At 41.8% G+C, this 27,512-nt stretch overlaps 2 protein-coding genes across 3 annotated transcripts in view; one reads left to right on the plus strand and one right to left on the minus strand.

Annotated features, from left to right (window-relative positions):
• supt7l (SPT7 like, STAGA complex subunit gamma) lies at positions 1 to 6,944 on the minus strand. 2 transcript variants are annotated; one of them, XM_061968464.2, is made up of 5 exons: positions 6,796 to 6,944; positions 4,982 to 5,452; positions 4,586 to 4,910; positions 643 to 880; positions 1 to 472 (listed from the first exon to the last, which is right to left on the minus strand). In XM_061968464.2, exons 2-5 carry the CDS (start codon positions 5,404 to 5,406, stop codon positions 165 to 167), a joined length of 1,296 nt encoding a protein of 431 aa, XP_061824448.1. In that variant the 5' UTR covers positions 5,407 to 5,452; positions 6,796 to 6,944; the 3' UTR covers positions 1 to 164. The 2 variants fall into 2 exon arrangements, with proteins under 2 accessions (XP_061824448.1, XP_061824449.1); XM_061968465.1 differs by lacking the exon at positions 6,796 to 6,944 and adding an exon at positions 6,385 to 6,523.
• slc4a1ap (solute carrier family 4 member 1 adaptor protein) overlaps positions 6,662 to 27,512 on the plus strand; it is a 21,881-nt gene continuing 1,030 nt past the window's right edge. Inside the window, exons 1-13 of the mRNA XM_061968463.1 lie at positions 6,662 to 7,471; positions 13,230 to 13,428; positions 13,524 to 13,652; positions 13,733 to 13,793; positions 16,381 to 16,520; positions 16,602 to 16,762; positions 17,966 to 18,035; positions 18,110 to 18,299; positions 19,847 to 19,946; positions 20,031 to 20,226; positions 21,777 to 21,872; positions 21,934 to 21,989; positions 22,081 to 22,150. Of these exons, the coding sequence (XP_061824447.1) occupies positions 6,668 to 7,471; positions 13,230 to 13,428; positions 13,524 to 13,652; positions 13,733 to 13,793; positions 16,381 to 16,520; positions 16,602 to 16,762; positions 17,966 to 18,035; positions 18,110 to 18,299; positions 19,847 to 19,946; positions 20,031 to 20,226; positions 21,777 to 21,872; positions 21,934 to 21,989; positions 22,081 to 22,150 (2,272 nt within the window). The 5' untranslated portion in view covers positions 6,662 to 6,667. The remainder of the gene's footprint in view (positions 7,472 to 13,229; positions 13,429 to 13,523; positions 13,653 to 13,732; positions 13,794 to 16,380; positions 16,521 to 16,601; positions 16,763 to 17,965; positions 18,036 to 18,109; positions 18,300 to 19,846; positions 19,947 to 20,030; positions 20,227 to 21,776; positions 21,873 to 21,933; positions 21,990 to 22,080; positions 22,151 to 27,512) is intronic.

The following is a 27,512-nucleotide window of genomic DNA, read 5'->3' on the forward strand; positions in this document are numbered from 1 at the left end:
AATGTTTTCATCATTTTATTATAACTATAAGCTGTTTTGCAAAAATAATAATATTACAACAATAATATTATTGTTAAAGTAATACCTTACTGATATTAAATTAATGGTTTAATTTAATGTCCGCAGTCATTTTTTGCTATTTCCCTCCGACACCCACCGCAACATCACATTTTCCTTGCTCGCTTCTTGGGTCTGTGATTAAAGACGGGCGAGGTGCTCATCAGGGAGTCTGGCGAATGTGAGGCGTAAGTGCCGTCTGATGCTGAGCCAGCGGGAGAGGGTGCCATGGCGCCTACCGACTCGCTCATGGTGGACATGGGCCCCCCCTCTTCAAACACATCGCCACCCAGGTGGTGGTGATGGGGATGATGGTGGTGGTGATGATGCGCAGCAGTGCTCTGGCCGTCGTCACCATCCTGTGGCTCCACCTTTACATGTGGCCACAAGGGGGAGTTGTTGGCCACACCTCCACCTTTAAAGAAGGACGAAGAAATGTTAATGGTATTAAAATTAAAATTGCACATGGATGCTGCTTCTATGCGCATGTCTCACCCCTGAAATGTTTTATTATACAGAAGCTTCATCCAATATACTGTGTATTCATAAATCCTCATTGCATACATGAACAAAAAACAGGCTTACCTGAGGTGTGAGGCGAATGGTCGCCATCCAGGCCTGAGGACAGCCTTTCACCGTGAGCCCCAAGAACCCCCATTGGCAAAGTCTGGTCCCCAGAGGCTAGGTCGGCTTCGGGCTCCTCACTAACTGGGAAGGAAATGTCACTCATGGGTTCCTCCTTTATCCTGGGGGGCTTGGAGTCCTCCAGAGCCTTCTCTGGATTCACCAGCCTTTCATATTCTTCTGACAGATCATTACTGACCTGGAATGACATAATACAGAATATTAAATCACTAATATTCAAAATTAAATGGATAAAATGGATTCACTCGAGGGAGTACTTGAGAGTGCTCCCCCGGGTGATTCCCTCGTTCTACTGGGGGACTTCAATGCTCATGTTGGCAGCGACAGTGAAACCTGGAGAGGCGTGATTGGGAAGAATGGCTGCCCGGATCTGAACCCGAGCGGTGTTTTGTTATTGGACTTTTGTGCCCGTCACAGATTGTCCATAACGAACACAATGTTCAAGCATAAGGGTGTCCATATGTGCACTTGGCACCAGGACACCCTAGGCCGCAGTTCCATGATCGACTTTGTAGTTGTGTCATCGGATTTGCGGCCTCATGTCTTGGACACTCGGGTAAAGAGAGGGGCGGAGCTTTCTACCGATCACCACCTGGTGGTGAGTTGGCTGCGATGGTGGGGGAGGATGCCGGACAGACCTGGCAGGCCCAAACGCATTGTGAGGGTTTGCTGGGAACGTCTGGCAGAGTCTCCTGTCAGAGAGAGTTTCAATTCCCACCTCCGGAAGAACTTTGAACATGTCACGAGGGAGGTACTGGACATTGAGTCCGAATGGACCATGTTCCGCGCCTCTATTGTCGAGGCGGCTGATTGGAGCTGTGGCCGCAAGGTAGTTGGTGCCTGTCGTGGCGGTAATCCTAGAACCCGTTGGTGGACACCGGCGGTGAGGGATGCCGTCAAGCTGAAGAAGGAGTCCTATCAGGTTATTTTGGCTCATAGGACTCCTGAGGCAGCGGACAGGTACCGACAGGCCAAGCGGTGTGCGGCTTCAGCGGTCGCAGAGGCAAAAACTCGGACAAGGGGGGAGTTCGGGGAAGCCATGGAAAACGACTTCCGGACGGCTTCGAAGCAATTCTGGACCACCATCCGCGGCCTCAGGAAAGGGAAGCAGTGCACTATCAACACCGTGTATGGCGAGGATGGTGTTCTGCTGACCTCGACTGCGGATGTTGTGGATCGGTGGAGGGAATACTTCGAAGACCTCCTCAATCCCACCAACACGTCTTCCTATGAGGAAGCAGTGCCTGGGGAATCTGTGGTGGGCTCTCCTATTTCTGGGGCTGAGGTTGCTGAGGTAGTTAAAAAGCTCCTCGGTGGCAAGGCCCCGGGGGTGGATGAGATCCGCCCGGATTTCCTTAAGGCTCTGGATGCTGTGGGGCTGTCTTGGTTGACAAGACTCTGCAGCATCGCGTGGACATCGGGGGCGGTACCTCTGAATTGGCAGACCGGGGTGGTGGTTCCTCTCTTTAAGAAGGGGAACCGGAGGGTGTGTTCTAACTATCGTGGGATCACACTCCTCAGCCTTCCCGGTAAGGTCTATTCGGGTGTACTGGAGAGGAGGCTACGCCGGATAGTCGAACCTCGGATTCAGGAGGAACAGTGTGGTTTTCGTCCTGGTCGTGGAACTGTGGACCAGCTCTATACTCTCGGCAGGGTCCTTGAGGGTGCATGGGAGTTTGCCCAACCAGTCTACATGTGTTTTGTGGACTTGGAGAAGGCATTCGACCGTGTCCCTCGGGAAGTCCTGTGGAGAGTGCTCAGGGAGTATGGGGTATCGGACTGTCTGATTGTGGCACTCCGCTCCCTGTATGCTCAGTGCCAGAGCTTGGTCCGCATTGCCGGCAGTAAGTCGGACACGTTTCCAGTGAGGGTTGGACTCCGCCAAGGCTGCCCTTTGTCACCGATTCTGTTCATAACTTTTATGGACAGAATTGCTAGGCGCAGTCAAGGCGTTGAGGGGATCTGGTTTGGTGGCTGCAGGATTAGGTCTCTGCTTTTTGCAGATGATGTGGTCCTGATGGCTTCATCTGGACAGGATCTTCAGCTCTCGCTGGATCGGTTCGCAGCCGAGTGTGAAGCGACTGGGATGAGAATCAGCACCTCCAAGTCCGAGTCCATGGTTCTCGCCCGGAAAAGGGTGGAGTGCCATCTCCGGGTTGGGGAGGAGATCTTGCCCCAAGTGGAGGAGTTCAAGTACCGCGGAGTCTTGTTCACGAGTGAGGGAAGAGTGGATCGTGAGATCGACAGGCGGATCGGTGCGGCGTCTTCAGTAATGCGGACGCTGTATCGATCCGTTGTGGTGAAGAAGGAGCTGAGCCGGAAGGCAAAGCTCTCAATTTACCGGTCGATCTACGTTCCCATCCTCACCTATGGTCATGAGCTTTGGGTTATGACCGAAAGGACAAGATCACGGGTACAAGCGGCCGAAATGAGTTTCCTCCGCCGGGTGGCGGGGCTCTCCCTTAGAGATAGGGTGAGAAGCTCTGCCATCCGGGGGGAGCTCAAAGTAAAGCCGCTGCTCCTCCACATCGAGAGGAGCCAGATGAGGTGGTTCGGGCATCTGGTCAGGATGCCACCCGAGCGCCTCCCTAGGGAGGTGTTTAGGGCACGTCCGACCGGTAGGAGGCCGCGGGGAAGACCCAGGACACGTTGGGAAGACTATGTCCCCCGGCTGGCCTGGGAACGCCTCGGGGTCCCACGGGAAGAGCTGGACGAAGTGGCTGGGGAGAGGGAAGTCTGGGCTTCCCTGCTTAGGCTGCTGCCCCCGCGACCCGACCTCGGATAAGCGGAAGAAGATGGATGGATGGATGGATGGAATATTCAAAATAAACCTTGATTGTCTATAACACCACATAATTGATTGTCCCTTTCAGAATTAAAACACCAATAAGTGACCATGGTGTGATGTATTCACACTTCACAGAAATGTAATAATTAATATTGATTAATTCCTCACCGGACAATTAATGTTGTGCTAAATTTGGAAGTGAGGAGCAGTTACGTTAATATAGAATAAATAAATAAATAAACTTACAGATTGCCATGGACTTTTACTGACTTCATAAAATGTTGGTATTGATGCACACCAGTTAAAAATGGTGATGTGGCTTTTAGACACAAAACAAAGTGGCTTCATAAAATAAGACTCTCATCTCCCGTTTGTATGTCATTAACTACATAAACGAGTTAGCTCTCTGTGATCACGGCACTGCTAAAAGTAGTACTTTAACATTAAGGCTTATAATAACTAGATCGCTAATACTTGGTAAAATATTTAGATCACAACATGGCTCCAACACCCCCCGCCACCCCGAAAGGGATAAGCGGTAGAAAATGGATGGATGGATGGATGTAAAATGACTATTGTTGGCAGTTTTTGGATTATTTTCTCGAGGGATTTTTAGGCGCGATATATGCAATGATGTTTTGAATCCCATTACCTCCATTGTTAGCTGACTTTTGCTCACGCTTATTTACGAGTAAGAATGCTTTAAAAAAAAAAAGAAAGATAAACATGTGTGCCTGTCTTACATAGGGATAGTAAATGATAGGCAACACTTTTTAAAAAAGTGCAGTTCCCCTTGGGATGGGAGAATACATTCAAGCCCTGGTTTGACTGGGAACGCCCACATTTCAGTTTTGAGCCACCCAATGTACACATCTTGGATGAAGGCATGCAGGCAAAGACTGCCCAGCGCCGAAAATCCGCGCAATTGCACAACTTTTTCCACTTAAACGCAAGGGAGAATAGGCCCCCTACAACCTGGAAAAAAAACTTTAATTGCCAAGCTGAATGGTTTGTAATTTGCATTTACAATATTTGTCAGAACCCATGACAAGTTGATATAATCCTACAAATTACAGTGCTGCATTATTCCCTCACCTTAAACATGTAGCTGTGATAATCCTTGATGCGCACTTGCCAGAAGCGTTGCAGGGCCAGCACACTGCCGATGCCCACCTCGTGGAATACCTGCTCCATCACGTCCGGGAAGGGGCTGGCCCCCAGCCGCGCCTCCCTGTCCACTGCTACCCGCAGGAGGCGGGTTAGGCGCAGATAGTGCTCATGAACTATGTCGGTCAGAGTTTCAAGCACACTCTCATGGGCTGTCTCAAAGCCGGCGTGGGCCAAAATGGTGGCCACTGACTGATAGAGGAGCTGTCTGCAGGACGGCCAACTCAGCTCTGTGACTGGCTCACCTTTACCCCTGATATTGGAGAACCCGATGAGAAACAAAGTGATAAGACCACATAGAAAGACAAATTAAAAAATGCTTACTTATAGAAGTCACTTTCAGGGTCACTGTGGCGGAGCTGGAAGGGCTGCCAGGGAGCTTTGCTGTCAAGCGGCAGCAAGTCATCAGGCATGGCAGGCGGGGTGGGAGGCTGCAAGGGCAGATGTGTTTCAACATCCTCGGGCTTTCCGCCAGCCTCGGAGGACGCCACGCTCTGACCCTGGGCAGTCGCCAAAAGTGCACGAAGGCGGCGGACGTGCTGGCACAGTTGCACCGTGTGAATGGTGAGACTGCAAGGCTCCGACGGGATGTCCAGCATCGTGGTAGGGCGCGGCCGCTGGGCTGACGGCTGATGTAGGGGAGGATCCTGCATCTCCACCGATCGAAACTCACGCTGGAGCAAATCGAAGGAGCTCCGACTGGGAGGAGCCCCTGCGGGCCCAGGGATCTCACCCCAGTAGCGCATCATGATGAGAGGATGCGATGTTGATCAAAGTTGGTGTTCAGTCGACACACTGAGAAAATGGACACAAATAAGAGACAAACATGTTAAAAGTTGCCAAAATAGCTGTAAATATAACAATTCCAACATTTTGATATTAAATATTTAAATACAGAAGAACTCTTCTGTATTTAATCTGGGGCGGTATAGCTCAGTTGGTAGAGTGGCCGTGCCAGCAACTTGAGGGTTCCAGGTTCGATCCCCGCTTCCGCCATCTTAGTCACTGCCGTTGTGTCCTTGGGCAAGACACTTTACCCACCTGCTCCCAGTTCCACCCACAACATCCATCCATTTTCTACCGCTTATTCCCTTTGGGGTCGCGGGGGGCGCTGGACCCTATCTCAGCTACAATCGGGCGGAAGGCGGGGTACACCCTGGACAAGTTTAAATGTAACTTAGATATTGGGTTTCACTATGTAAAGCGCTTTGAGTCACTAGAGAAAAAGTGCTATATAAATATCATTCACTTCACTTCTTATTTTGGACACGTCCGGTGCACTTTTTAGAATGTGTGTGTTGTTGACAATCACAGAATGAAACAATAATATGAATCTGCACATCAACACATGTTTACATATGATTTCTAAAGGGAGTCATCAGCCAATTTAAGTTACAGTACACTGTAAACATGTCCATTAAAAGAAACGTCTTCACTTTGTGTTAATCGGCTACATTCGGCTAACGTTCCCTGTTTAGTTGTCTCACACACTTAATACGATCAACAATTGTGGCTACTTAAAATAACGATCAACTATATATGGTAGTATTTAATTGTTTGATTCATGCAATTTACAATTGATGAAAAACAACGTTTTGCGGTCGACACAAGCTTTAGAAAGGCAAAACATGTTTACTGCTTTGCGGCGCACGACTAGATTACGTACATGAATATTAAATTGACAGAAAGCATGCTTACTACTGTGGAAAAACAGAATAGTAACTCACGTTTTCCATAAAAAAGGTTTGTTGAGGTCAGGACAAATGAGCTTCGTTTTTTCAAATTAATGTTTCACCGGAAGTAACTATTTTGCTTTTTCCGGTGATATATAAAAATACATTTGCTTCCGCAAGAACTAAAGAAAAAAAATATTCTGAAAAATACCCTTAATTTAATCCAATGATAATGCTTGTAATAGTTTTGATGAAATATTTTTGTTATTTAAATGCTTTGTATGTTTTGTATCAAGAGACAAAACCCGGGCACAATTGGCAGTCGCACCAAACAAACATGGCCGCCACGCAGCAGAAAGACATGAGTTCGTCAAACATGGATGAAAAAGAGACCAACGCGGTGGAAATAGACGGCATTTCCTCCATTAATCACGACGAGCAACCCGAAAAGAAAGAAATACCCACCGACGACCAAGAAACAGCGGCCCCCTTTAAAAAACCAGCGTTCTTCGCGGTGCCTTCTCTTGCTCGCAAACGCAGTCTAAACGCTGCTTCTCCATCCAAACCAGAAGCTGAGACAAGAACCAAGGAAGAACTCGGCGACGCTCCAGTTGTTAACCCTAATTGTGAGTTATCAGCGGGTGATAACACAACGCCACAAGATAATATAAACACCGATAAACATGGAGACCTTTCTCCGGTGAAGGTGAAAGCAGAAGCTAAACAGAAAACATGCCAGGTACCGCCTGCTGGCAACATCCCTCCCGTGCCGTACGCAGAGCCGCAGTGGGCCGGCCCGCCACCAGACGACGCGTATGCTCTTGAAATTCTAAAAAACGGCACCATAGTAGACCGGGTGCCCCTCACGCTGAAAAGTTACTTTGTGGTTGGACGTTTACCGGTGTGCGACGTCTCTCTGGAGCATCCTTCTATCTCCAGGTACCATGCTGTCATTCAATACCGCCAGCAGCCCGGCGAGACGGGATGTGTGGGTGAGGAACCCGGCTTCTACGTCCACGACCTCAGCAGCACGCACGGTACTGTCGTCAACAAGAATAAGATTCCTCCTAAGACGTACATCAGACTCCGTGTTGGACATGTCCTCAAGTTTGGAGGCAGCACAAGACTTTTCATCCTCCAGGTAAATAGTCTGACTCTCTTTCTGATAGATAACTACTTTTTTTTAGGTTTGTTTTTAGTTTAACTTTGGGTGCGATTTTTTTTTTAGTTCTGTCGACTACCATTAGCAATTTATTTAGAATAGGAGAACATCTGATTATATATATTATCATAGCAGTGTCAGTCAGGACTGCAATCTATTTGTGGCAGTGGGTTGCTGCCACTAATTTGCATAACTGACCATGAAATATTTATACAGCAGCATAGGCGTGGGGACAATGCCGAGCACCCACGTGGGATTGATGGCAAATTCTTTCTCACCACCAAGCAAAAACCGTGCATGCTAAGTTAAAGTTAAAGTACCAATGATTGTCACACACACACAAGGTGTGGTGAAATTTGTCCTCTGCATTTGACCCATCCCCTTGATCACCCCCTGGGAGGTGAGGGGAGCAGTGGGCTGCAGCGATGCCGCGCCTGGGAATAATTTTTTGGTGATTTAACCCCCAATTCCAACCCTTGATGCTGAGTGCCAAGCAGGGAGGTAATGGGTCTCATTTTTATAGTCTTTGGTATGACTCGGCCGGGGTTTGAACTCACAACCTACCGATCTCAGGGCGGACACTCTAACCACTAGGCCACTGAGTAGGTGGCCTAGGCCTCTACACTAAGCCGGCTAAGGTTATCCAGGGTAAATACCACCTAACATCCTTGTCCACACACACACAATGGATGTTTAAGACCCTCTCCCCCCGTCCGCCGGCGCAACGCGACCTAATACGCATGCGCGGAAAATGCGCACGTCATAGTCACCTCCAGTGTTGCTTTGTGTGCAAGTTCTTAAATTTAACTTATCTGAACAATATCCAGTGTTGTCGTATTTCAGTTAACTGCAATCCAGTGTGCTGTGGGGCCCTATTGTAGTGAATCACACCTGAGCCATCATAAATTAATTAAATCTTTATTGGACATGTGAAAGTATACAATGTGACAAAGAACATTTTACAACAATCAATCTCGGAATCTAGATGTCAGGTCAGGACACTCCTCACTCTTTTGCCTTCACCTCCATTGGCCATTTGTTTTTGGTGACTTGATATACTCTGGACCTAGACGTTGAGTCGGCGACATACATGGCGGACAATAACTGATGCAGTCTGCTTTGCCAGTCCAAATGCATTCACAGTTTTCCGTAGTCTTCCCTCGACGACCAGGTAATACAAAGCACACGCAACCTTTTTTATCACATCCACGGGAGCCCGCATTCTCGTTGACTCTTTTTTGACAAATGCACAAAGTTTTTCGGTAAGTAGAATCACAGCTGACCTCAACATTTGAAAGTTATTTTACCGTCTGAGAAGTGTTGTATCCGAAATAGCTGCAATCGCTTTCTCTTAAGGTATTCAAGTGTGATTTCCACAAGCGTCTGTACAGACGGAAGGAGAAACACGGGCATGACTGGATGACTCGCCTCCATATTTCCAGTGGTTACCTCCGAGTTACGAAACCGTTTTATTTTGAAGCTGGCTGTGGCGCGTTCTTTCTAATGTCACTTTCTGTGTGGGGCGCGGTCTTTCTGGCGTCACTCCCTCTCCAAACTCAGTTTGTAAACGATCAATGAGTCCATACAGAGCTCAGAGACGGAGATTCAAGAAATACACGGCGCACTTACCCGTGTAAAAAATTGTCCGAGGAGGGGCACCTTAAACAATAGTTTAGTGTGGCTGAAACAAAGCTTAGGCTAAATAATTATTCATTTAAGGGGTTATCCGGCTTAGTGTAGACATAGCCTCAGAAAAGTAGCGTCACTGCCAGAAATGTAGATCGGCGCCTATGTACAGCAGCACTGCTGTGAGCTTGAGAAGATTAATACCTACTTTTAAGTTAGCGTCTACAAAAGCGTCCAATAGTGCTCCGTTCACACTGCAGGGCCAGAATATCCACTTCGGATTTTTTTTTGTCAAATTCGAATTGGACAGCCGTTCACATTACCAAAAAAATGCCATTTCTACTGTGAGTACAATCTGACACGCATGCAGACATGACGTCATGGCGTTGCAGTCTTTAAGAAAGTAAAATCTTTCTAGTTGGTCCAAGTACTTGCGCATTCACGGTAATTCCAAGGATTTTGTGCAATCAAAGTCAACATTTTCTGAACCAAATTGTTGCGCATAGAAGGTTAAGGAGGAAGAGGACAAGTATTTTGGCTCTTGCAGTTTTACGGAATTATTTGCTTAGTGACGTGAAGTGAATTATATTTATATAGCGCTTTTCTCTAGTGACTCAAAGCGCTTTACATAGTGAAACCCAATATCTAAGTTACATTTAAACCAGTGTGGGTGGCACTGGGAGCAGGTGGGTAAAGTGTCTTGCCCAAGGACACAACAGCAGTGACTAGGATGGCGGAAGCAGGGATCGAACCTGCAACCCTCAAGTTGCTGGCACGGCCGCTCTACCAACCGAGCTATACCGCCCGCTTAGATGTCTGTTTGAAGAGCGTCTATGTGGGCGAGCAGTCGTAGACTAGAGTGGTGGAACTTTCACGTGAGTTCCTAAAACATATTATTTTCACCTGTTTTCTTCTCTGTTGCCAACTATTTATTTTGTAACCGTCTATTCTGGCAAATAATTGTCGCGTTTTAGCGACGTTCTGGTCGGATGAATGCGACCTGAATGCAGGAGCGTTCACATTGAAGACGCATTGCATTTATATTCGACTTATTTCCACATACAAAAGAGGGCTGGGTCGGATACGAAAAATTCGGAATTGCACTGTCCACACAAACATGAAAAAATCAGATGCAGGTCGCATATGGACAAAAAAATCAGAATTGACCTGCAGTGTGAACAAGGCCTTAAAACAATTTTGTGATAATAGAAAATGTCGACCTAATCACTGTTGTATTGCCCACATACTGTACTGACACCAGATAAGGATTGTGTTTCAGTCTGTAACAGAAAGGATTTAAAGTAGGGCTGGGCGAAATGGCCTTTTATTAATATCTCTATATTTTTAGGCCATGTCACAATACACGATATATATCTTGATATTTTGCCTTAGCCTTGAATTAACACTTGATGCATATAATCACAGCAGTATGATGATTCTATGTGTCTACATTAAAACATTATTGTTCATACTGCATTAACATATGCTTATTTTAAACTTTCATGCAGAGAGGGAAATCACAACTAAGTCAATTGACCAAAACTGTATTTATTAAACAGTTATTAAGCAGTGGCACAAACATTCATGTCATTTCCAAAACAGAAAGTGCAAGATTGTCAGACATTTTAAAACAAGCTATTAGTGCACTTTTGTGAATGATGTCACCAAGATGACTTATCAAAACAACACTAAATTAAAGTGTACTTTTTGTACAGAATGCCACTAAAATAGTTAAAAACAAATAAAGTGCACTTTTGTGCATGATGTCACACAAGATATTTCAATAAGTGTCACATAAAAATTAGCTGCAAATCGAATAGTATATGTCCTTCGCTATGTTATCTCCTTCTGTTGTTGATTTTTTTTTTTCATATGTGTTGATCTGGAAATAGTTGCCTCTGCATGTTGTTGGTGTGGCACCAGCCGGAGATGTTGACATGCGGAGTTTCAAGCACTCTTCATTCTCTAGCGGGTGACTTTTCAAATGATGCTCCATTAGCAGTGGTGCTACTTTTTGTAGCAACGCTTTTGCCACATAATTGTTCAACATATTCCTGCTTGAAGCCAAACCTCCGCCAGACGATGGATCCCGTGCTGTTTTTCTTGGGAATTAATTCTTCCTCCATTTGTTACCAGATTCGCACCTTCTTTCTCTTGTATTACCACCCACACCACACCACACCGTTAGCATCACAGCTAAGGTTACCATGTCGCTACCCGTCTGCTCTGCGGGAGCGTGTGATGTTGCACACGTAACGTATGTAAGAAGGTGCGCTTGTTTTAAGTCTCTGTGAGAAGGATAGACAAGAAAGAGTGGGAAACGCATGCAGTGTAATGCCCGCAACTAAAAGCAACTGCGTGAGAACGTATACTGGAATATCACGATATAGTCATTTTCTATATCACACAGAGACAAACCCGCGATATATCGATATATCGCCCAGCCCTACTTTAAAGTGCACCAATTTGCCTGAAATTTTAAAAAAAAGTATCCTTATTTAAAGTATAAACACCCGTCCCACTATTTGAGAAAGACTGGCATATTGTATCCCCCTACGGTGTGTAGTGTTGCATGCTTCGCTATCCTTCATCCTCCAGTAATAATAGATGTGAAAAACGTAGTTTTTTATTCCACCATTGAGGAGAGGATTGCTGACTTAAAAGCGGCTTTGCATTGTGGAGGGATGTTAGCCACTAGTGACGACGCTACAGTGCATTGAGGACGCGGCTGTTCCCTTATCGCTGTCAAATTTGCGGGACACAACTAACATTTTCATCAACATACATTGCACATACATAGTATTAAAAGTTCTATTGTCTGCCAAATTTGTACTTTCTCTTCTCACTCCATGCAGAGAACCAACAGTGCGACACCAAAATGGTGCAATCAAACTTGATAGTTGATACTGTTATGTGCTTGGCTGTTTAGCGTGTCCCTCCCACTGCTCACTGAACATTTCCTGTTTTGCTAGGTTACCAGACCGCGAGTGCCATTGTTTATGCAACCAATCTTGCTTCATTCTTTCCGGTTTCTTCCGACCCAAAACAATATATATGTACCGGTGTATCGAATGTTTTATCGAACACATTTTTTATTGATATTGATTACGTGTTTATCGTGAAATATATTCATATCGTTTTATCGGCCCAGCCCTACCATGAACACATAGAAAAAAATTCAGTTAATGTTTGTGTGGAAGTCTTCCTCCCGTGGGGTTCACCTGATGACGACAAACCTCCATAATAGCCCGGATGTCTGGTGTTAGCAATGTCTTTTTATTTGGCAGCGCACACACGCTAGGAAAACACACCCAACTTTCCAGTTTCCGCTCTGTGACTTTTCAGTCTCTCAATGTCCAGTGCGCGCCTGCTCGGCAACTCCAACTCCAACCACTGTGTCTCGGTCCGGCTGCTGCTAATAAGCATGGCAGGTGATTGGATGATCAGCCCCAGCTGGGTAATACAATCACCTGCCAGCTGTGTTTCGAGGCCGGTTCTTACACACTTTGCTCCACGGCAGGCCCGCAGACCACGCCCCCCTCCACAGCATGTGGTCTGTATTGGACAGTTTTTAATCATGGATGATCGGAATCGGCAGCATAAAAGCTTGATCAGAACATCTCTAATACTAATAGTTATAAAGACTGTCCCACACACGCACCCTCTCGCATTCAAATATATTGCACATCACAGTATTGCAACCTTCCGCCCGATTGTAGCTGAGATAGGCTCCAGCGCCCCCCGCGACCCCAAAGGGAATAAGCGGTAGAAAATGGATGGATGGATGTATGGGCAAGCAATATATGGTAGGTAGCAGCAACTACTAGTCACAAATTAAAAACACAGAACGTAAAAATATTTTTTGTGTGCAGCTCTACTATTTTATGAAGTTATTTTTTGTTTTCTCGCTTTGCGGTGTTTTTTCTTGATATTTGACTTGCCAACGTGCCGACACTGCATATGGAATTGATCAAAAGTCTGTATTCTATCCATGTGTAACAGTTACAGATGATGATATCCTCAGGCAGCAAAATAATTGGTTTTGCCTTTTTTCTGCTTTGTTTTGACATAATGTCAGCTTTCGATGAAATCCTCTCCTCTGCTCTTTCAGGGTCCAGAATTCGACGAGGAAGAAGAGTCTGAACTAACAGTGACAGAGCTGAGGGAGCAATCTAGGAAACAGAAGGCTGAGCTTGAAAAGAGAATGGTAGGAGAGGGATCTGAGGAAGAGGAGCGGGAGGAGAAAGTTGAAGGCGAAGGTGACAAGAGGAAACTGTCGAGTGAAGAATCTGGATGTTCATGGGGAATGGGTGAGCTTCTTATCTAACATATACTGTATATACAGTATGGAAATGTCGTAGTGAGAGATGTGAATTAACTCTACGTATCGTCCAAATCCACTCAGCTGAGGAGCCTGTTCCAGAGGAAGATGAGAATGAGGAAAACCCTTTCTCAACCGAGTTCCATGAAGACCAGGAAGCTGCATACTTAAAGGACCCTAAGAAGGCTTTGCAGGGATTTTATGACAGGGAAGGTAAAATACCTGAATCAACAGAAATTAGGATGACAGTTGTTTTTTCTCCTGAATATACACTATACATTTTTTTTTCTTAGGGGAAGAGCTGGAGATTGAGTATGAAGATCAAAATCATGGCACCTGGCTCTGCAGAATAAAGTAAGTGTCCTGAAGACCTTGTAGACATACTACCGCTAATTGTTTAATAAAGCTTTCCAAGCTACTGCTTGGCTTGTATTTCCACCATAATCTACCTGTGTATGTAAGATGGCAATAGATGTGTCAGTTATGAATGATGAATAGCACGATACCATACTGTTTGTGTAGAAAAGTTGAATCAAGGCAATTGGACTTTTCTTGTTTAAGACGTTTCAACTTTTGTCCAAAAGGCTTTTTCAGATTTACATTTTTAAGAGATTTGTCTCCCTAAAAGACTGTCTTATTCCACGAAAGAAGGGGCCAGTAAACAAGCTGTTTCGCCAACAGGAAGGGAAACGATTAGGGGTGTAACGATATTGTAGATACCGCTGTGTTACGGTTTCAAAATCTTCTCAATGGTGCCGTGAAGCATAACAGTATCAAATGAAAACTTGATGTGTAGTTTTTTTTCTGGCTTTTTTGCTTTGGCGGGTCTGAAAATAAATTATTCTAAACATTCTTGCCACTTAATTTTACACACAATGGCATTTTTAAGTTTCTTTTTTCTTTTTTGGACATACAGGTATATCACAATAATATCGTACCGTTGCCTTAAAAGGCAATGGTAATGAAATGACTTATTGTTATACAGCATCCATCCATCCATTTTCTACCGCTTATCTCTTTAGGGGTCGCGGGGGGTGCTGGAGCCTATATCAGCTACAATCGGGCGAAAGGCGGGGTACACCCTGGACAAGTATCCACCTCATCGCAGGGCCAAAACAGATAGAGAGACAACATTCACACTCACATTCACACACTAGGGCCAATTTAGTGTTGCCAATCAACCTATCCCCAGGTGCATGTCTTTGGAGGTGGGAGGAAGCCGGAGTACCCGGAGGGAACCCACGCAGTCACGGGGAGAACATGCAAACTCCACACAGAAAGATCCAGAGCGCAAGATTGAACCCAGGACCCTCGTATTGTGAGGCAGACGCACTAATCCCTTCTTCCACCGTGCTGCCCTGTTATACAGCAGCCATCACCAAATGTTGGACTTCAGTCCGCACCTGGGTCATGGGACTTCCCTTGCCAGACCCGTGACCTATTAAAGTAAGGTTGCGCGATTATAGACGAGATCAATTTGACTAACATATTTTAATCCTATCATCATGTTGTGATTATGCATGTTAATGACACATTCTAGCTGTGTCCCGCAAATTTGACAGGGACAAGTGAAAAAACAATGCAATGTAGCATTTTCGCGACTAATATCCCTCAACAGTGCACCTCCTAAATCACTAACCTTCGCCTCCATGGCAGAAAATAAACTGTGTTTCTTACAAGTATTATTATCACTGTACTAGAGGACAGAACATAACTAAACATGCTACACCACACACTCTAGGAAGATACAAGAAGTCATGCTAAGGTAGAGCTTTTGAATGTAAACAGTGGTGGGCGAATTGATTCAAATATCGACAGGGCCAATGCCAAGTATAGTATCGGTATATAATCGATATTGCAGTTTGATCAATGTTTTTTATTATCACAAAATCGTGGTCTTTTTTTTTTTTTACTCACTCAAGACTTAAGATCCAATTGTAGTTTTTGCTTTTGTTTTGTTATTTCACTTACTTATACATTTTGTATGTAATAAAGGATAAATAGGACTAAGGAAATAATTTAAATAATAATTGATATTGTTACACCGCAAGCCTGTGTTTTTGTGAGTTGACAGTTGTGATCCAAGTTTGATCATTTAATGACTCTGAACATTTTAAAGGGGAACTGCATTTTTTTTATTGTTTGCTTAACATTCACAATCGTTATGAGAGACAAAAACACGTCTTTTTCATTTTTAGTTTTTTAGGATTCTAAAGGTTAAAAAACGTTTACAAGTTGCGGCTAGCGTTGCAGCTAATGGGAGCCACGTTTGTAACTTTCAAAGACCTTTGAAACTACTTCAAAACCCTCCATCAATGTTTTATAAACATGCTGTAAGTATATATATATACATATATATATATATATATATATATATATATATATATATATATATAATGTAGTAACAGACACATACATAATATAATATGTACAGAATTTACCGTATTTTGGTTATTTTAAGCATTACTAGAACTCCTTTCCTGCAGGAATGATTTTATTGCTCACAGCAACAGACTTCCCACTTCCGTCAACAAACGCGTATTTTCGTTTGCACTTTAATTTTATTGACAGTTTATTTAAGAAACATTGGTATTATTATTATTATTTATTAATTTAGTTAGAATTTATTTATTTTAGGACAGCTTTGATGAGTCCATTCTCTCATTAGGATTGTGAACGATAGGCAAAATTTCAAAATAAGTATGAACATTGTTGTGCTGGATATAGTCCGATAATTATTTTGCTAATATCGGATTGGGACACCCCTGGCAAAGATGTTGAACATTGTAACGTAATTGTTCCCCAACAGAGGGGTCGGTCGCACTCTTCACATGCAAGACCCAAACTACATACTGAATTGAACTGATGAAAACTGGACTTCATTTCTGCTAGAAATGTGTTGCGTAGATGCAGTTTGATCATGCTGCTGTCTCCATGTCAGGCTGCCAGTGGACGACGCCCTGGGCCGACAGCTTGTTGCCGAGGTGACCCACACGGGCAAGAAGAAAGAAGCAATGGTCCAGTGTTGTCTTGAATCCTGCAGGATGCTTGAGGCTAGAGGATTGCTGCGCCAGGAAGCAGGTGCGGCCCAGCTCTTAGAACAGGTAACATCTTAAAATTTTTTTGAGTATTTTAACAAGAGTTTGTTGTGTTTGCATCCAGTTTCCCGCAAGCGCAAGAAAAAGAACTGGGAAGATGAAGATTACTACGACAGCGACGATGACACCTTCCTGGATCGGACTGGCACCGTTGAGAAGAAGAGGCAAGAGAGAATGAAGAAAGCAGGAAAGATTCAACAGCGAACCGAGACTTATGAATCATTGGTAAGGCTCAAAGCATAATGACAGATTCATAGTATAGTGGCCAAAGTTGAACACAATATTAAAACTGTTAAATCATGAGAAATCACGTCGGAGGGGGGCGGATCCATCTATAAATTGGTTGTGTCAATACAGAGGATAGTATCAGTATATGATAGAGTGATTAGGTCGATATTTTTCTTTTTCTTCAAATTGTTTTGTTTTTGTTAATGTTTCCAAACTCAGGGAATAATACCCTGGACACAGGATGACTTGGAGGGAAAAAAACAAAGCATTTAAATGAGTAGTAGATTTAGCTTTAGTTTAGTTATGTACTATTGACTTTGCTTTGCTCAAACATCCATCCATTTTCTACCGCTTATTCCCTTTGGGGTCACGGGGGGCGCTGGAGCCTATCTCAGCTACAATCGGGCGGAAGACGGGGTACACCCTGGACAAGTCGCCACCTCATCGCAGCTTTGCTCAAACAATTGTATGTAATTAAAAATAATACATAATTAGTTTAAATATTGTGGTGATATTGTTAAACTATCAATAGCACTTACTATAAGTACAACGGAAAATTTGCAGTTAATACATGTGTACGGTAATTGTTTTGGCCGATCTCACTCATGAATGATCAAAATCGGCAGCATAAATCCATAATCGAAAAATCCCTAATTTCAAACATGATTGACAGAATTCGATTTTTTATAAATACATTTACCCCATAAGAAATTATACAAATCCACCTAAATCCATTCCAGAGACATTCAAAAATATGATCACAAAACACTTTGTTTTAGGTAATAATTATACTTTACATGCAGTAAACAATGTGAAATACATCAATAATAAATTAAATTGATAAATGAACATTTAACATCACTTTTTAACTTTATTAAAGACTGCGATGAGCAGAATGAGAGGGGAGAGAAGAGCCACACGGACGCCATCTTTGTAGTTGGTGATCAGTTGCTTGAATTAAATATTAGTTTTTCCACCTTCTTTATTGTGTTAAAATGAATAGGATTCTGTTTGGGCAACGCAATTCCATGGAATGATAGACAGAGTAACGGACTAGTTTGTTCAGATCAATCTAGATCTAGATCAATCTGCTGAACTATGACTTTTGGAGCATCCGACTTCAGTGGCTCTACTTAATTTGTGTTTCTATCTTGATATGAATTCAAGATGGATGCAGTTTGATGATAATTTTTCCTCCAGATTGCCAAGCTGTCTGAGGTGGAGAAGGAGGTGGCAGAGACACAGAAAAAGCTTGGCACGGGTGGAAAAGGTGAGTCATCGTCACATAAACTGTACATGTTTAGATTACATAATCATCATGATCACCTCCTTATTTCGTACCAGATGCCTCCAGCTCTTCCAACGATGACACATTGGATGCGTTCATGACTGCTGTGCGCAGCGAGGCAGCCATGGATGCCGTGGAGCGCAGGAAGCTTCACGTACACGTTGCACACCTGCGCAAAGACGCCCAGCGGCTCCGCAAACTGGTGGAACTCACACGGCCCACACAGCTGCCCTCACTGCTCCCCAGGTAAAATGTGGCTCCTTCCCACTGCCAACCCCTTTTTTGTGGTGTAACATATAAAAATAATCTAACCTTGCTGACTGTAATAACTGATTGATTGGCTGGTAGAACATTATTTTCTGCGCAACTTGAGTTATAAAAAAAACAACAGGTTCAGCCCTACAGCCTATGATGTGCTGGAAACAAACAATTCAAATCCGAATTGTGATTCTTGGTTTTTTTAGTTTCTTTTTTTTGTACCTGTCCTTATTACGTTTATTATTTGGATCAACACTCGCAATAAAATGCATGGATTTGCCTGAATGCAAATCATTTACATTTTAACATACCCTAGTACCAATTTGGTACTTGAAAAACGGTGCCTGAACCAGTACAAATTACACAATAAAATACAATTAAAATGTTTTTAAAATACATCAACTTTATAAATAAAATTATATCTAAGCAATACATTCAATAATAACAAATTAAATCCTCAATGAATTGTCATATTTATTGCAGCAACAGAGAACATAGGGAACGTGCACAATTTGACTTTTGTAATATTGATACTCATAATTCCCAGTGTGCGTAAATGCAACCTTGTTCGCTGTAGCAGTTCTTGATGCATAATGAAAGTGTTGTGTTGTTGTTGCTGCTTGGCTACTATGTAGCCTAGCACTGCGATGTTACGAGGGCTGTTTTTGACGTGTTAAGGTCGGCAATAAAGTTTAAAAAGAGTTTCTGTCAGGACGCTACATTACTAACAAGATGTTACTTGTACAATATCATCATCGCCAAGTATTTGTGGCAGTTTGCTGAGACTGCATTCATTTAGCACCAAGGGTTTTTTTTTCAGTCTGGGTACTACCACTTACAATGGCACAGGTGCTATTATGGAACTGGCTTTTGGTGCCTATCCCTATTGATTCATTACAGCTGCAACAACAGTTCCCCCTCTTTTTAATAACCTATGTTGTCATTTTTATCTATCTTTTGTCAAACATTTGAACCGATTACAAACCAGTCAATATTGAGCATTGATTTATGTCTCTGATGTTTAAAACAAAAATACTTTAGTGTCTCATACTTAGGTTTGAGCTCAGTAGTCAAGACGCTCGCCTCTCACACCGGCGGCGTGGGTTCGCTCCCTGCTCTGAGCAGTAGGAAAAAACAATGCAGTTGAGAGAGATAGAGAGCACACAATTGCTACACGAAGCAGAACTGTTTGTGATTGACAGCCATGAACACCAATCATTGCATTTTGCTGTCAAAATCAGGGGCCGCTGATTGGGTGGGGGCCCCTGGGCTTCAGCCCTGGTAAGCCCATGCATTAAGGCAACCTTAATTATGCAAAAATACTTGAAACTTTGTAGGTAAGTGTTTCATGTAGTTTTGAATTATTCACATTTGGGCCCAGATATGTGAGAAGGGTTACTTTCACTGCTTGAGTTATTTGTAGCATAAACAGAGTGTAATTCTCTATGAACCTGAATGGAAAATAGCCTACTCGCTAATACAAAAATGGACAAACAAACAAATATGATTTGTTTCCCCTACCTTTTTGTTAACAGTTCGAGCGGCTCAGAATCCGAGAAACCAAAGAAGGCCTTGCCCCTTTTTGGTGCCATGAAGGGAGGAAGAAAGTTTAAGCTGAAGACTGGCACACTTGGGGTTAGTGTACCGGTACTTTATTTTGAAATTCAGTCTTTTGGTTATCTGATGTTGACCTAATAATTCTACATCGGTTTTGTGTAGAAGTTGCCTCCTAAGCAGCCCAGCTTGCCTCCCGAACTCTTCATCATGAAGGAACTTCCCCCTGGAGGAGAGGAAGAGGAGGAGGAGGAGGAAAAAGATACAGTGTCCGAAAAAACTGTTGACCCTGAAGAGTCGACCAACGTCATATCCCAAGAGACTTCAGGACAGGAAGCAGAGGAATTATTGCCACCAAAAGGTCAGATTCCAGAGAAAGTGGTGTAATAGACACTGTGCCCTAATTAATAACAATTATATACAAGGTAGATGTTATTGATTTTACAATGACATTAAATATATCACCTTGGAGTTTGCAGTGGTGTTTAAAGTGAAAGTGCTGCAGTTTGCATGAGGACAAAATACTTAACTTTTTAGTATTGACCTAGTAATTATTATTAGAATATAATTAATTAGTAGTTAGTTGTTATAAAAATATATATAGTTACACGTTCACCTTAATAGACACCTATGGTTGTTATTTTTAAAGAAATATGCAGGGGTTTTTTAATGTAAAATTTTGTGGTTAGTATGTTTGTTTTTGGGGTTTTTTCAATCGTACTAATGAGTACAGTGGTATAGACAATGGATGGTGTAGTGCTTCATGACTTACTTATGCCACTATGTGGCAGTAGATTCTCGAAAGCAGAGGTCCCCAACCTTTTTTCCACCAGGTTACCGGTTTAATGTATGCATTATTCTCACGACCGGCTTTCCACGTGTGTCAGATAAAAACAGCCAAACAATTAGCATGAAAAATCAACTCATCATAACGCTGACGTAGTGGGAGCCCTGGGTGTGTTTCCTTGCGAGGAGATGGTCCCCAGTGTTTCTTAACCAAAGAGCTGTTGGGCTGTGAGCGCCGCCTAGAATGTAATATATCTGTTTTTTCAGCTGTGGTCCGCATAGGCCGCAGCGGTACTTAGTTGTAATACACTTTTCTACCACTTGTGGCAGTAATGACAATATAAAAAACACAGAAGAAGTCTGGCACTAATGTCATTGAGAAATGTGTTAAGCGCAAAAATTATGACTAAAGTGGTGAAGCTGTATTTTCATTTGTACTTTAATTTTATTGACAGTTTAGTTACGATTTTAGCAAAACATAATACATATTGTATGTTAATTTATTTTTTTCTAATAAGCCTGACCTAAACCTAACATGTATTTGTTAGATTAATAATCTTTGGGATTTCCACATCCTTTTATATAATTTTACAAGGTAGTAAACTGTAAGTAGGTTAGATATTTTATTTTATTGAATATTATCAAAATCCAGAGTAAGATTACTAATTCAGTGTTAATATTGGAGTGGTCCCCGGGTCCCTTTGTAGTGGAAAAGTTGGGTCCTGAGGTCAAACAGGTTAAGAACCCTTGCTATATACAATGACCCTTCAGATGGAATTTAGCCTTTGGCTATAATCTGGCACATTAATATATGTACATTAATGTGCATGAATGGACTATAACAAATTGTGACTTCCTATCAGGAGTTGTAATATACATCTATAAACAAGCATATTGGTGTGTTTAGTGGGACAGGTGAAAGTCAAGTTGGAAAAAATGCATTGGTTTGTAAATTAAATAATGTTTCTGTGCGGCCCGGTAGTAAATGCGTCACGGCAAGTGGTCCCCGGACCGGTGGTTGGGGACCACTGCTCTATAGTACTGTATGTACACATAGACTGATACGTGTAAACAGTCATAAAAAAAATCTCCTCCTGATGTATCTTTTTTTTCTTCTTTAATCAGAGCCAAGTCCCAAAAAGAGGACAGCTAAGCCATGTGTGGACGCTGACCCGCCGACGCCTCAGAACACAAAACCCAGTTCTAACCCACCAGCTGCTGGTGAGTCCTTAGTAATTATGACGTTTTGAGCCTACCCTGACATTTCTGTAAAACTTTACAGAATCCAGAGCCAAGGGTGATGAGGAGCCTAGTCTGAGAAAGAGAAAGAAAGTGATGGTAGGTGGCACTTCTTACACTCAATGAGCTCATGTTACATACTGTATACTAACTCTTTGTGGTGTGCGTGCGTGTGTGTCTGTTCACATAGCCGCCAGTGCAGCTCTCAGGCCAGTACCCTCAAGACGACCCTGATTATTGTGTCTGGATGCCGCCCACAGGTAACCTTTCCTAACAGCTAGAACTTTATTCAAGAAGCTTGTATTGAAATTGAAGTATTTACGTTTAATTGGACAAGAGGAGTTTTGACTGAGTGAGCTTTAATGACCTATTGGAATTTTTTACACATGGGCCATTCTATCAACTCTGTGCCATTTGCTTGCTCTAACACTCAAAAAAAAAACTTATTATGTTAAATGTTTAAACTCAAAATGTGATCATACACATAATGAACTACTCAAATAAGGAAGGCCAAATGAAACACAATGGAATAATTAAATATTTAGGTAATTACTTAAATGTGCCATTAAATAAATGTCATGAATGTATTTGATGCAGGTTTGTCAGACGATTAAATTGTTTTAACGCAATTAATCGCAGTGTGGTCATAGTTACCGTAACTCAAAAGTAAGCAGGAGTTTGCTGAAGGGATGTCGCCTCTTCTCACGGCGAAAAATAGTCCTTTCTTGTCCGGAGAACAACTTGCCATGGCTTTGAACATGATATTTCCATAAGGTTGCCTTTCTTTTGTTCATTTATGCTCGCTTGTGGCTCATCAGTAGCAAGTGATACTGCAACCAAGTTCCCCACTACGGCCCGCCGCGATTAGTGCCGCTATTGAAAATTATATTTAACGCGTTAACTTTGACAGCCCATAATTAAATGTGAAATTACATTGAATTTTTAAATTACTTTAAACCAGGGGTGTCAAAAACGTATGGCTCCAAACAGGTTTTATCTGGCCCGCAAGATGAGTTTGCTAAGTATAAAAATAAGTACCGTATTTTTCGGACTATAAGTCGCAGTTTTTTCACAGTTTGGCCGGGGGTGCGACTTATAATCAGGAGCGACTTATGTGTGAAATTATTAACAAATTACCGTAAAATATCAAATAATATTATTTAGCTCATTCACGTAAGAGACTAGACGTATAAGATTTCATCGGATTTAGCGATTAGGAGTGACAGATTGTTTGGTAAACGTATAGCATGTTCTATATGTTATAGTTATTTGAATGATTCTTACCATAATATGTTACATTAACATACCAGGCACGTTCTCAGTTGGTTATTTATGCCTCATATAACGTACACTTATTCAGCCTGTTGTTCACTATTTTTTATTTATTTTAAATTGCCTTTCAAATGTCTATTCTTGGTGTTGGGTTTTATCAAATAAATTTCTCCAAAAAATGCGACTTATACTCCAGTGCGACTTATGTTTTTTCCTTCTTTATTATGCATTTTCGGCCGGTGCGACTTATACTCCGGAGCAACTTGTAGTACGAAAAATACGGTAGAACATTTTGAATGAAAGAAACTGCTGTGTCCACTGGATGTGGCCCCTCCTGCCAGAGTTCACATGACTTCAGAGCACATAAATATGCTGAATTAACATGTGCCCCCTTCTGACTTCATGTATGATTAATGAAATGAGTCCAAATTCACACATTTTGTTGTAGATTATGCTACATATGAACAGAATAAACCACAACATGTAAGTACATCAGTTGGAGAAAATGAGTAAATTACATTATTTTGATGTTATTATTCCTTTCATCTTCTGATTGATTAAAATTAACACCAATGGGAGCATTTTAAAACTCTGCCAGACTCAATTCCACCCATTTGACTGATGAACATTGTCACATCATTTATTTAGAAATGATGATAAATGACAAATAAAAATAGAATACTTTCAGCGCCCCGCGACCCCAAAAGGGACAAGCGGTAGAAAATGATTGGATGAATGAAAAATTAACCGCAACACGTTAGTGTAAAAAAAAAAAACATGATTTGTAAGTTTTCAGAATGTGATTGGTTTAAACAAAGAAAACAATATGAAATTGTCTTTATTTTTAAGTCATTATGCCATGATTTTACCAGTCCGGCCCACTTGAAAATCGATTTTCCTCCATGTGGCCCCTGAGCTGAAATAAATTTGACACCCCTTTTTTAAACAATAGTTTGTTATATCTAAAATTATTGATTTAATTATTTGTATGATTTCATTATTTCATGATTTCATTACCATATGATTTAATTGAGGACACATTTGAGTAATTATTTAAAGATTTCTTTATAAAAGCTTGTCCCATTTGGCCCGTGTCAATGCTTTATTTATTTTATCTTGTCAAAGTCAGTGGCCGGGTCCTATCACCGGATTGATAACCACCTGTTTGTTGAATTCTTTGACCAAAGATTCATTTTTTTATTATTTACTTAATTTTGTCCCTTTTGGCCCCCCATGCTTAAAATGTGCGTTTTCACATTTTCTATTTTTTCTTAGGAAAGGGTTCCGCATGTGATAACTTTTTTAGAGTAACAGGAGCAGTATATATATATATTTTTAGCATAAAATTAGCAAATACATGAAATATATCCACATGGCATCTACGCTACGAGCCACTAAGCACAAAACAGTGATTCAACAACTACAAAAAAGTATGTTTAAAAAATAACATAAGAAAAAATATGTAACAGAATTGTGCTCAAATTTAGTAAAAAATCGATAAAGAAGTGTGAACTTGCTTTTAGTCTTCCTGGGGCCTGCAGAGGATCTGAATGGTGCAACTTGAGTTCAAAAATAAAAGTATGTTGTATAATACATTTGGTACTTTTAAGATGCTATAACCAATTCAGTCAATCAGTGTATACTATGCTATTTGGAAAAACTTAAAGTTTAGCTTTTGTGTTATAGGTGACCAAGCAAATACTTTGTGTTATATCTAAAATACCTCATTACAAAGTTATATCCATCTCTAGCTATAGGCTAACACTAGCGGGTAAGACCAGATGTTTTGGTCGGATCTAACTGGGTTTACTGTGTGTGACATTTGCTACGCCAACTAATGGCGGAGATGCTTGTAATTCAAAAGTTTGCCTGCAACTTTAAGCATAACTGCCCTTATCTCAAAACACTCTTAAAGTACCACTAGAGTGGAAAAACAAGTTGAATTTATATGTTTGATTGATTTTCATTGTATCCATTAAACCACATCTAATTGTCTTTACAATCCTCAAAGTATGTTAAAATACCATCACAAAATGCTACAAATCAGTCAGCAATTTTGAAGAATTCCGCTCCGAACGTCTTCAGTAAATTCCGTAGATTGACGTCACTGGAGGAACAGTTCTGCACTCTGACCATAGTATCAGATCAGTCACAATGGAAATACAAAAACATTAGAGAAAGATGTGCTGTCTATCATTCATAATTACTATATATTACATTTTCTTTTTTTTTATGCATTCTAAGTCGTAAATACATATATAGTCCGTCAATGGGGGCTCTCTATTCCACCCACAAAATCCTCTAAATAACCATCAAAACCCGCCAACAATACTATATACACATATTGTGACCTGAATATTAACCAAATATTAGCGATGTTGTTATTATAAGCGCTAACGCAGACAAACTATTTTTTAACGGCAGATTGATAACACACAGCTAAGTAGCCCTTTACTGCTTTACTGTGAGCTGGCCGCGATGTCCTGCTGCTTCTGCATCATCGCGTCTCGGCTTTTCAAAGTTATTCTCGATTATAAATCATGCCTCTCTTCTGGATATTAGGAGGATTTAGGCTTTAGCCATACATCTAGAAGTTGTTCATCTGTGACATTCAATTTGTACCCAAATACAGTGTCTGCAGGGAGACTTTTCCCGTTTAACCCTTCGTGTGGCTCATGATTAATTCTTTATCTAAACGAGAAGATATCCTATCAGTCGTCATCAAAGTGAGAGCAGAAGTTGTACAGTAAGCGATTGTTTTATTATGTTTGTAGTTTGTATTTTTTGTTTAGCTTAGCAATACTGCTACATGATGCTTAGTGTTTCACTAAAGCTGGATCTGTTTAGCAGAGCTTCTAAAACTTGTAGATCATGCTCATATTAAGGATGAAAAATATAAGTTTCTGGATCATCATTTTTCACAAAATAATCGTTGTTGGCTCTCACAAAGTCTGCATGATTTGCATTGTTGTTGGTGGGAAGGGATCAATGGTTCCTACCTCTACATCACGTGTGACGTGACTGGCTTCCTCATTATCTCTTAAAATGGCTCGGGAATCTCGGTGAGATTTATACAATTTTAATCATATCTATTTACTCGCAAACTTTGCAAGTCTTTCGGTGTCCTACATCAGATATATATGATAATAGCTTCAATATAGAGGCAACTTGTTTTTCCACTCTACTGGTATTTTAATTTGAGGTACAGTAGTGCTCTACACATTTTCTTTCCCAGGGACGCAAATTGCATCTATTTGGTTGAATGCTCCAAATATAAAATAAGTAAACAATAAATGGTTAATTCACAACACAATAAATAAATTCAAGCTGAGTCACTTGTAAAATACATGGAAATATGTTTCATTCTGTACATTGTTTGGTTTAATAATCTAAATCAGTGGTTTTTCACCAAGTATCACCATAATGAGTGACCAACATTAAAATACAGTAGTGTAGTAGCCAGTGTTGGGTTAGTTACTGAAAACCAGTAACTAGTTACAGTTACTAGTTACTTTAGTTCAAAAGTAACTCAGTTTCTAACTCAGTTACTTACACAAAAAAGTAATGCGTTACTGTGAAAAGTAACTATTTAGTTACTTTTTTTTCTTCTTCTTTTTTTTAAGCTCCCATTAATGCCCTTTTAGCCTTCATTTCAGTACTGTTATTGCACTGGAGAATAATACAATGTGTTGATCAACTTGACATGCATTTGCATCACTGAACTCAGAAAGCAATGTGGTCTACATACAACAAACAAAGACAAAGATATGTTTCAAAGGGCCAATTTATTTCAGGCCAGAACAAATTGACAAAACTATTTTAAATAGCTGCAACATAATGGCACTTTAACTTTAAGTAGATAGGATCTTTGATCCAAGACACAACTTACATTTAACTAAAATGTTATTTTCTTTGTGCTCGACAAAAGAAAAGTATTGAGAATGTCTCCATGTTAAGAAACTCGACTTCTGGCTTCGCCATGATGTCTTGTAAGTTATTATGAGAGTAGGGCATGTGTGTGTGTGTGGCCCTTTAAGATATGACAGCATGTGAGGTGAGTGACGTCAGTGAGTGAGTGGGCGAGAGAGGTGAGGGAACGGCGACAGTGAGTGCGTGCAGGTGCTCTAGCTTGGTGGATGGCTGCGTCCAATAAAGTCACAAAGTTGCAACAAACCGCCGGCCTCGTCATTCACCCTCAGCTGTAAAGACCCACTTCCGGGTAAAGTGAAGGTTGTTAGCCCCGAAGTACATCGGCCCTGGAGGAACGTCTCCCCTGCGCCCCTCAACTACGGTATGGGAGGCCCCGCCCCCACCCACAGAAAGCACGCCTCTTCTTTTCCTTGTGACACA

This window comes from Nerophis lumbriciformis, linkage group LG08 (genome assembly GCF_033978685.3).
Source record: "Nerophis lumbriciformis linkage group LG08, RoL_Nlum_v2.1, whole genome shotgun sequence".
NCBI lineage: Eukaryota > Metazoa > Chordata > Actinopteri > Syngnathiformes > Syngnathidae > Nerophis > Nerophis lumbriciformis.

Excerpts from the sequence above, each read along its gene's own strand:
- supt7l (XM_061968464.2), bottom strand. The coding sequence starts at position 5,406 with ATGATGCGCTACTGGGGTGAGATCCCTGGGCCCGCAGGGGCTCCTCCC. Across the intron at positions 4,911-4,981 it reads CCTGAAAGTGACTTCTATAA|GGGTAAAGGTGAGCCAGTCA; the intron begins GTAAGCATTTTT and ends CTCCAATATCAG. Across the intron at positions 881-4,585 it reads ATCACAGCTACATGTTTAAG|GTCAGTAATGATCTGTCAGA; the intron begins GTGAGGGAATAA and ends ATGTCATTCCAG.